Source organism: Macaca fascicularis, chromosome 12 (assembly GCF_037993035.2).
Source record: "Macaca fascicularis isolate 582-1 chromosome 12, T2T-MFA8v1.1".
Classification (NCBI taxonomy): Eukaryota; Metazoa; Chordata; class Mammalia; order Primates; family Cercopithecidae; genus Macaca; species Macaca fascicularis.
The window spans coordinates 73,074,389-73,084,887 of NC_088386.1; the positions used below are offsets into that span (position 1 = coordinate 73,074,389).

The 10,499-nt window shown below is 34.6% G+C and overlaps 1 protein-coding gene across 4 annotated transcripts in view; it reads left to right on the forward strand.

Moving 5' to 3' along the window:
• Window positions 1–9,956, forward strand: part of AGPS (alkylglycerone phosphate synthase) — a 160,267-nt gene extending 150,311 nt beyond the window's left edge. For all 4 annotated transcript variants that reach the window (XR_012421267.1, XM_005573575.4, XM_045367311.2 and 1 more), the window contains one exon: window positions 4,220–9,956. Coding sequence is in view for 3 of the 4 variants with exons in the window: in XM_005573575.4 (XP_005573632.2) it covers window positions 4,220–4,341 (122 nt within the window). In the remaining variant the exon portion in view is untranslated. The remainder of the gene's footprint in view (window positions 1–4,219) is intronic.
• The last annotated feature ends 543 nt before the right edge of the window (window positions 9,957–10,499 follow it).

The following is a 10,499-nucleotide window of genomic DNA, read 5'->3' on the forward strand; positions in this document are numbered from 1 at the left end:
AAATCTGACCTATAGAATAGTGCTAAAGAGATATCCAGGATACTCAAACTAGAACTTTCAAAATATAGTTGTTATAATGGTCAGATGCTTTTTGCTTTGGCTGAAGTCTACTTCTGAGCTTCACCTTCAATAATCTTCTAAATGTATGGCCCATTTCATAATTTGTTCTTTTTAGTAAGTCTATAATAAATCTTTTTGACTTATAATCAAATGTATGTTTCAAAAAATTAAAATTTAACTAGAGACTTCTGTGACCAGCAGACGCTGGATTTATCCCTTATAGGTTAGGACTGTTTGGTAGTTTCTGCTAAATCTTCAATCCCTTAAGCCTCAAAAGTAGTTCCAGATAATTTTTGGTGGCCATATTGGCCTCCATGTCCACATTTTCCATTTACATCATTTTACCTCTCATACCTTGAGTACATGCCTGTTCATTCATTTATGCTGTTGATCATACCACAACTTCTTGCATTCTTTCTTGAATCTCTTAGCATCCAGGGGAATAGTGAGCCTATAATTTGAAAAACTATACTTGAAAGCTTCCATATTCTCTGTTCCAAAAGCAAAGTTTTAAAAATGTACTATGTGTTGTGGAAGAACACACACAACTTGTTTTATCCAGGCTCTATATATATTATTAGAAATTGAATTGTAAAAAAGTGAACTCCATTTTTAATTTAGGCAGAACCCCCCCCCCCTCCGTCCCCACTTAGTTTTCTTTCTTTTCTTTTTTGTTTCTTTTTTTGTGTGTGTGAACTATGGGGCCTCACTCTGTCACCTGGGCTAGAATGCAGTGGCATGATCTTGACTCACTGCAGCCTCAAACTTCTGGGCTCAAGTTCTCTTGCCTCAATCTCCTGAGTAGCTGAGACTGCAGATGCATGCCGCCACATCCAGCTTATTTTTTATTTTTTTTATTTTTATTTTTTTTAGAGATGGGATCTCACTATGTTACCCAGGCTGGTCTTGAACTCCTGGGCTCAAATGGTCTTCCCACCTCAGCCTCCCAAAACATTGGAACTACAAGCATGAGTCACTGTGCCTGGCCTAGTTTTCTGTAATATTCAGTATTTGACCCATCTTTTTTATGTCTTATAAAATACATCTAAATACTTAAGTACTTAAGGAATCATATATTTAGAATAATAGAGAATTATGGAATGCAAGGTACTTGTTTTCAGAGATGGTGATCTTGGCTTTTTGTAGCTCTGGTGTTGACTCTTAGGCTAGATTTATACTTCTAGAGCATCAGAAGTCAAAGGAATATGTTGGGTCAGTAGCTATGAATACCCCACATCAGATGATTCAGGTCTAAAAAAAGAAGAATAGGCTTTATGTGGTATGTGTACACATGCCTTTCAGTAGATAACTATCCCATAAAGGTACACTGAAATAGTTTTAGGCCACCTGTTATTTGCTGTCTTTAGTCATTCATTTTCCCTTCCTTTAATATGGCATGTCACATAAGGGACAGAGTATAATTTCTTCCCTTTCTGAAAATGAGTTTTACAGGTGCTTAATAAGGAACTGCTGTATAGTTGTATACCCATGTATGTTACATGGATATAGATCAGTATAGTCAGCTAATTTCCGAATGCCTAACAGTACAACTAAGAATTGTACAAAGGGCATTATTAGTGGTGGTGTTTAGCTCTGGAATAAAAATCTTGTACTTTGAAGTGTGTTTCTTCAAGATTAGGGCCTGTGGTGTTTGTTGTTTTATTGATCCATGTGAGGTAGCTACATAAGGTGCTCCAGAATCTCAAGAAGACTCCAATAATTGTCTTGTTGTTAAGGCATATTGAACGCTTTTGTTTGTGTTTTCTGTCTGTGTACGTATCCTGTGAAGTAGTTAACTTAAATTGTTAAACAAAGCCAAAGATTTCTAGTACCTTTAATTGCGTAAACCAAGGTTTCTGACCCCATTTCAAATTCTGTTATCGGTGGCAGAAGAAGCGCCAGACCTCTGCCATGAAGGGGTTAAATGCTCTTATCAAATGTGTTTATGAGGGGCCACAGCTTTGTTGGCTGTACTGGCCACCTTTTTTTTTTTTTTTTTTTTTACTTTCTACTTCACTAATCAAATGTATATTAGATTGATTATTGTAAAAGTGTAAACCATAGAAAATTTGACAAGATAGATGTGTAAATTATCCTTCTGACAGAACTAATGATGCACTCCAAGCACCTTCTGCTTTCCAGCGCTTGGTGAGTGACTTCATTAAATATGCAATGGCTGTTGGGTGGCTTCTCAGACGATGGTTCAGTTCCTTGTGGAATTGCATTATTACTAGAGGTGTAAAACCAGGCAGACAAGCTAGCTGTTGGGCATCCTGCTGAGGTTCTAATGTGCTCCATCTTGTTGGAGCAGTTGTTTGCAGTCTTTTCAGGACAATTACATCCATAACCACAGGATACATTCAGTGAAACTATATTACAGATAACAGTGGAGACTGGCATTCACTGCTCGTCACCCCTCTCTGTCTTCAGCCTCAGTGTGGGCAGCTTATAATAATATAGTAATGCCACTTTTACCATTCACAGAGTAGTTTTTTTTTTTTTTTAATCCTGTGGAGCAAATCTGGAAAAAACTGATTTTTAACTTTTTAAATAAGTGCTTAAAATCATAGAATATTAGAGTTGAAGAGACTTCATAAAGTCTAATCCATTTGCAAGTGAAAACACAGGCTGAATCAGAGTAATGGATGGTCCCTTAGGAGATAATAGAAGGTCCTGGTAGAATATCTTTTAGGTGGTAGAGACTGCATGAGTAGGGGGATTTATTTACTCTTAGCTTCTGGTTTTAGAACTATCTCAAACAAAATTTTTCATTTTGAATTTAAGGGTTTTTTTTCTGCTAAACTTCGTTTCCCCCCATCTTAATACCAGCAATACCTTTTTATTTCTGAAAGCCAAGCATATAATTTGCTTTCTGAGATTATCACAGTATTTATTATTTTGATGACAATTTGATGGTTTCTTAGAGAACTGGACAGAAAAGATGGTTTTAGTTGAGCTTGAAATGGTATTTAAGGTTTCCAAAAGGCAGATGCTATGATGTATCACTACAGCCTAATAAATGGGAATGCATTCTAGAATGACAGGCTGAATACTTTAATGAAAGAAGGTTTTCCATTTCAGTTGGTCAATTAAATCACTGTTGATGACTTTGGATCACTAATGAACATTTGTGGAAAATGACCATTTGAATTCAATTATTACAATAATAGGTTTTTTGGAGAAGTACAAGTACAAATAATCCTAACTGTAAATTAAAAGATTTATCCATTTTGCCACAGATAAGTTAGCGTATTGCTTTGCTTTTTAATACCAGAGCAAGTTGACATTTCAGAATTCTTTTACAGATTAAGTACATATTCTTTCTTACAAAAGTTCTACTTACAAAAGGTTATGTTTTTCATTGAGCACCTTTTGAAATATAATTTATGCTGCCTACCGTTATGTTACTTCATTATTCTCAGAGCAAATTAGCAAGACCTAGAAACAAAAAAAGGGAACTTTGTACAGTATGTAAAAGCAAAAGATTAAGTTTACGATGGATTAGGTATTTGATTTATTTAATGCCTTAGGGAAAAAAAATCTAAATCTGGAAAAACAGTAGGAAGAAAGTAACCATTATTTGGGAACATGCAAATTTATTTAAAAGTACTGTGAAAATAAAATGTAAATAGAAGCTTAATAACTAGATTTTTTATCTTAAGCCTATTAAAGTTTCAAATTTTCTTATTTTAAGCCTTTATGTTCGTTAACATATTTTAAGAAGATATATCCTGTCATTTTTGCTAAATTTACCCGACAAATTCATCCCAATATGATGTTTTTCTTTAGTTAACTTCATTTTCTCTAAAACTTGGGTGTGTTGTGGTAGTTAAGGCAAAGGTGGGTTCTTTCGAAATGCACGTTTTTCTCATTTTGTTATTTGTAAAATGGGCTATAATCTCCATCCAAGCTTCCTTCAATCTCCATTTCATAGTTTACAGAGAAAGGAGACACTGTGGAGCACAGACTTCCCCTGGGAATACACTGGGCTTAATGAGCTTGATAGTCTGGTGGGCTCAATAAATCAAATAAAGCAAAACATTTCTCATTTTTGAATAAAAGCATTTATCACACAGTGTTTGTTCACTCGTGGTCACAAGATTGATTGGTTCCCAGCATCATAGCGTATATTGAAGCATTTTTGATTTTGTTTTTCCAGTGGGCAAGTTACGGAAGCAGTGGCTAAAGGAAAGTATCTCTGATGTCGGCTTTGGGATGCTGAAGTCTGTCAAGGAATATGTGGACCCCAATAACATCTTTGGAAACAGAAACCTTTTATAAATCCATTAGTATCATTACAAAAAAATGTCAATTTTTTTTTTTAAGTTTTCAACTGTGGTTATAATCGTAATCAAATATATCATGGACTATATTTTGGATACTTTGTTTGTTGGTTTAAAATAAGTTTGTTTTCATTCTGTAGTTTGTTTTGTTTCTACATCTATGCATTGACAGATGGTATTCCTAAATCTCTCTCATTGTAGGTACGTCATTTTACAGCCAACGGTTGTCATTTCAAATTTTAGGCAGCACAAGGCTGCCAACTATTCCAGAGGAAGCTGCTGCCAGCTGTTTTGTATTGATGCTTCCTCTTGGGGAACAAAGACAGATTTCGGTATCATTGATTGCTCAGCTAGCCTCTTTTTAAAAGAATGTTTCTGGGAATCAGATGTCTAGGAAAGGATTCCACTGAGGAGTGATACACATGTACATCGTTTAAGAGCATATTCTAGTGTGACTAGGCCATTAAAGGGAAGGATATTCATGAAAGAATATAGGCAACCTGTTATTTAGAAAACCTTCACTTCTGTAAGGTGCTTGGCCTATGGGGTTTTTTTGTTTTTGTTTTTGTTTTGAAATTAGTATACATGCATAAAACCTTGTATCATCAATATACAAATTATTCTGTTAGGGGACATGTTTTTGTTCTCCATGTTTCTGTTTCTATTGAGGTATGAGTTGTATTTGTATCACTGAGATAACCTATTGTTATATTCTAATTCATTGATAACATGTTTTGTAAGAAAAGCTGACATCCCTCATTGCAAGTGAAGAACAGGTTTACCATGAAATGAATGCCTTTATTCAAATTAGAGTCCTAATGTTTCTGATTTCACATTCTTGTTGCTGAAATGCAGAAGAAACAGCTACAGCAGGAGCAGAAGGAAAATTCCTTAGACTTAATGTCTCCAATTGCAAGAATTGTTTCACTAAAGAAACAGTCATCATTCAACTACTGAATTTGAAAGCCTCAGCAGTTTCAACAACAAAAATCATTTTGCTTTTTTAAAATTAATCCCAACTGCATGATAAATTTTCATATAAAAAGTAAAGTTTCAATTTAGTTTTTAATAATGGTTTAATGCCTTTTTTGAATAACTGGTTTAACCTAAATTTTTTTTAAATGTAATGTAATGTATTAATGCATATACCATAATCAAAAGTTTGAAATATCCGTTTCTTAAATAATGAGGACATTAATCACATTTAGCAAACATTTGTACATTCAAACCTGGATATTAAAGTGAAATGATTACTTTGAATCACTGTCTGCCAAGGTTCATGATTCACATTTTGAGATGGATTCTTTTCTTAATGTAATACCTAACTTTTGATAATTTTTTAAAACTAATATTTGATCAGATAATGTAAGTCAAAATGCAGACAATCCTTTAAAAGGATGCATTGTCTGTGTATGTAGCAACAGCTCCAAAGTATTTTTGGGCAGTTTGATACCTTTTATATCTGAAGTAGCCTTAACCAGAAAAATGATAATTTAAAATTGACAAAATGATATTTTTAAGACTTCAAAATGATAATTTTTAACTATTAAAATTGGCCTCAAACTAATAAATCTGTAATTAAATTAGAATTAAATATCAGTTTAACAACAAAATGAAATATTTCTTTTTTAGAAACTGCCTCTCTTCATTGGTGATTTATTTTTAATTATAGAATTTCCAGCAGATCTTTGCTTTAAGCCCTTGATATTAGACCTAATTGGACACTTGATGAGGAAGTTGCCTCTAGAATTATAAAAATCTCAGCTTTATAAAATGCATCTGTTCATGAAGGTAATTTCTCTAATTGGTGATCAAAATATAAAATTAAAGAAGGTACTAATGTCTCACTGGAAGTATATATATATACACACACATGTATATGTGTGTGTGTGTGTGTATATATATATGTTTCTGAGTAATTTTTAAAAAATAAAACAGGTTCATTAGAAGATCCATTCCTTTGCATGTGATTGTTATAACATTCTTTCCCAGGGAGTTCAATTTCAACAACCTCAGAAATCCGTACTTGATATTAGGAAACTATAAATGTAACACCTGAAATTATTATGTTCACTATTCTACATGAACCTTATGGAAATTCGTGATTTATGTCTTTGTTTTTCTTTTTCCAAGTATATGCAGGACTCCCCAACCTTGATTTTATAATGGTGACTGCATTTTGTAGGTGGAATCATTTCTACCGAAATCATTTTGAAACACAAGAACATTCATCAGTACTGTTTCGCTCTGATTTAGTAAATCAGAAAGCCTCGCCCCACCCCCAGCCCCCACTTTCACACACCTACTTCTGGGAGGTGCCTCAGTATAGACTTAGTATCTGTGGAGGACTGAGTTCATGAATATGCACAGAAGCACTTAAACCATGCTTCTTATTTCTATTGTATTTGAAAATGGCTTCATAAAAGTTAGGAGAACACTGTTTATGTGACACTTCTTAACTCATTTTTAATGTTTATTTTTAATTTAAAAAACCTATTGCCTATTTGGTTTTCAGTACTGCATAACACTGACTTTCTTAAATTAGTCATATTTGCAATAATTTACTTAAATTTGGTAATGTCACATTTGGGTTGGGGTTTCAGTGGGAATAGTAACTTGCCGCTAGTGAGAAATGGCATTGAATACTAAAGACTCAGTGTGAACAGTCTTTATAGACCCTTAGAGAAACTGTTGCCTTAATGTTTGGTGCAATTTCTAGTAGTGCATAAGTGAATTTAGTCTTATGATAAGTAACTTGAGCTGTTTTTAGCTTAGTAAGAATTGTGGAAACCACATTTATTGTGCCCATCATTTTACACAAAGAAAAGAGGATTATATTGTTTCTTCTGAGGAAATAGGAGTTTTCTTCCTAAAAGTGCTTCCATATTGCAGTACTATTACTTAAAAGTTATTTATGAAGTTGGAAGCCTTCTAGTTTGCCTAACAGTGTTGATGTATTTTGAAAACAAAATTGCAATAAAGGATGAGCTTCCATCGGTGTATATGTTATACCAGATACAGATGGTTGCAAGGAAACCTTTCCCCCTACCCAGAATAGTCTGTTAGTAACTGCTAAGTCCTGGCTTGCATTTTTGAAAATGCTTTTCTGCATGTTAGCACCCAGACTTTCCTTTGTCATATTCCTTTATAGCTACAACTTAACTGTAGCTTATCAGAGAAGCTCTGTAGTCCTACACTGAAGTGTGTTCCCTTGGCTGTTATATGGGGCTGGGTTTGGTTGAACTTCTATTCTGTATAAATGTTAGAACACAGTTACTACAGATTGATTTACAAACTGCATGTGCTGGTGCTTCAGGCAGCCAAAATGGAATGCTGTGGAAAGCATATATCTACATCTTAAAAAACACTCAGACAGGAGTTAAGGACAGCTTTAATAATTTTTTTGTTTACTACTTAATCTTTATCAACTCTGATTTTAGTTAGGACTTAGCTCATGGTTGAAGAAAAGTGGAAAATAACAAGTGCCCATTTAGGTTTGAAGAATCCAGAATGTTTTACCTTTGACTTTATGAGTTACAGAAGCTTGGCTTTGCTCTAGGCTTCATGTTCCCAAATGAGCCATACATATGTCAGTATATTCACTTAATTTTTACTTATTTCAGTTTCCTGTAAAGGAAACAACTTATACATTGATGCTTAAATCCAGAAAGTATAAAAGGTTTTCTTAAACTGTTAAAATATAGTGTCTGATATAAAGGATGTAAGTTACTCAGCTTTCTGCTCCCTAAGCCAAACAGTGTTTGTCTTCAGTGTGAAATTTAACTGTAAAAACTACTTGTGATGTCAAGAGATTATAGATCATATTATTAATAAAATGGACCTGGGTCTAAGTTTTTTTTCTTCAAAGGGAGTGTGAAGCTGTTTATTCTTCTGTTTGCATATGGGTTTTTCTTTTAACTTTAGTTTTTCATGTTCATATTTCCACTGATTTGAAAACACAAAATTTATTTTTATAATTTTGTTGCTTGTAGCATAATCAAGTGCAACCTACTTGTGACTAAATCTCTGGATTTATAGTTGACGATATTAGTAGCTAGGTTTTGTCAATCCCTCATCATTTTTTAAAATCAATGCTATATTCCCAGGAGGCATTGAGACTCCTGTGAACCCGAAGCACTCCCTTTTGAACCTTGGAAGATCCTCAAAGAGCACTCTTGTGCTCTTCTAATCACAATTCCTTAACAAATCGGAGTAAGGACCACTGACATATAGAACATTCAAGCCAAAGAACCATCACAGAATTTAGTAACTTTAGTTCTGTGAACATGAAAACATTTCTTTTTTGGTTTCCAAAGGAGATTATTTATTTTTCCACAAGGAAAAACATCTTGCAGAGACTCTGAATTCCAAATCTGAGTGAGAAAGAAAAGGAAAAAAATCTGTTTCATCGTGGATTTCTAAGCAACATATATACGTGTTTTTAAGACAACCTTTTGTTGGCAGTGTTTTTCCTGAACACCACATGCACCCTAGGAAACATGTTTTTCCTTTAAAGTAATCTTGTTCACATGTCGGAAAAGGACATGAAATGCTCATACTGGCATATAAGTTTCTATAAGTAGTTATTTTTGGGCTACTTATATACTGTATCCCCAAAAGCTCACAGTGCCTTGTTGAGATTTTTTTTTTCCATGAAATAGCCATTATTTTAAATGAGTGGGAGAGGATAAGTCTTTAGACAGAGGTCATTCATCAGTTCAAGACTATTCCTCTTCAAGAACATGTCAGGAATTAAGTAGTTGTATGTGGAAACACTGGTAATTCTTTCCACAGTATTGTTTTGGATAATCTGTTCTAGTATATTTAACTAATTGTATGGTGGACCTGTACTCTGATACACATCTAATCAGTCAATGGGATTTGTATGTGATTTTCATTCCTACTGCCCCAACCTAGTAGCCCTAAGTTGTGGCTTGGTGGATGTGGCATTGAGCCTCAAGACACTCACTACATTCTTTCTGGATGTTTGCTTACAGGCTCCCTGAGGAACAGAACCTGTGGAGCTGGCAGGGGGGTGGGTGGTTTTTATTCCTAATATTATGTGCCAGTCCTTTTTCGTGTGATGGTGCCTTCCGAATAACAAATATTTCTGTTCTGGACAATGATTAAATCTTATGAGAAATATATGTAGGTTATATTAATTCTTGTTCATTTTTGCTAAGCCTGTGAAATACTTTGGCTCTGATACAACTTGACTTGAATAATATCTTATCCTGAGTCTTCCTCCAAGGCAGTACATATTCCTGCTAGGACTGTAGTAATCCTTTGGGAACTACATGTGAGTAAGCACCTGTATGTAAGCCATACTGCTGTAACTAATGCATACAAACAATTCTTCTCTTTACATTTATAGTCTAAAAGGGGATATGCAGCGGGAAGGAAAATTCCTGAGAGTTTCCAGCGTAGCTTTGTCAATTCCAACTGAGCCATACTGTTTTCCACAAGGGCTCAACACATATCAGTATTCCATGCTTTCACTGTGTGTTCAGATTCTCCTTTTATTGGTTTTCTTAGATTGTACTGTTCTATAAGCAAATGCCCATGTGTGATTTTTAAGATGTGCTGGGGAAAAATAAATCAATACCACAACCACCCATTGTTAAAGAAATTGTTGTTTATTTCACGTTGGTTCTACCTTTGTTGACAGCATGCTATTCTTGGCAAAAACAAACAGGACACTCTGTGCCCATGAGTACCCTCTCTGGTAGTAAAGGGCATGTGCACAGATACTGATTACATCCCTGCCTGTGGCTCCCACACTGAAAGGAAGGTTGTAGCTATCTGGGCTCTGAAATGACTGAAGGTCAGACCTGTTGAACTCTGTCTTACATGATACATTTCAGTAATCACTAGCCATACTAAGATTTTAGCTCTTGTATTATGTAGTTAAGAAAAGCAATTTTCTACCTGACTTATATAAGTTCAGATTGAATGAACTCTAGAAATCATCCCATCTTATTTGCTTCATCCCATCTGAACATAATTGCTACCTAACATTCCCCAGACCACAAACAGATAACCAGTCTTCCTGACCATTTATTGCTGTGAACAAATGCAAATTCATTGCCTTTCCAGGAAGCCTTTTCCAACTTCTGTCATCTTCAAGTATTAGGAAATTTTTAAATTATTATTATT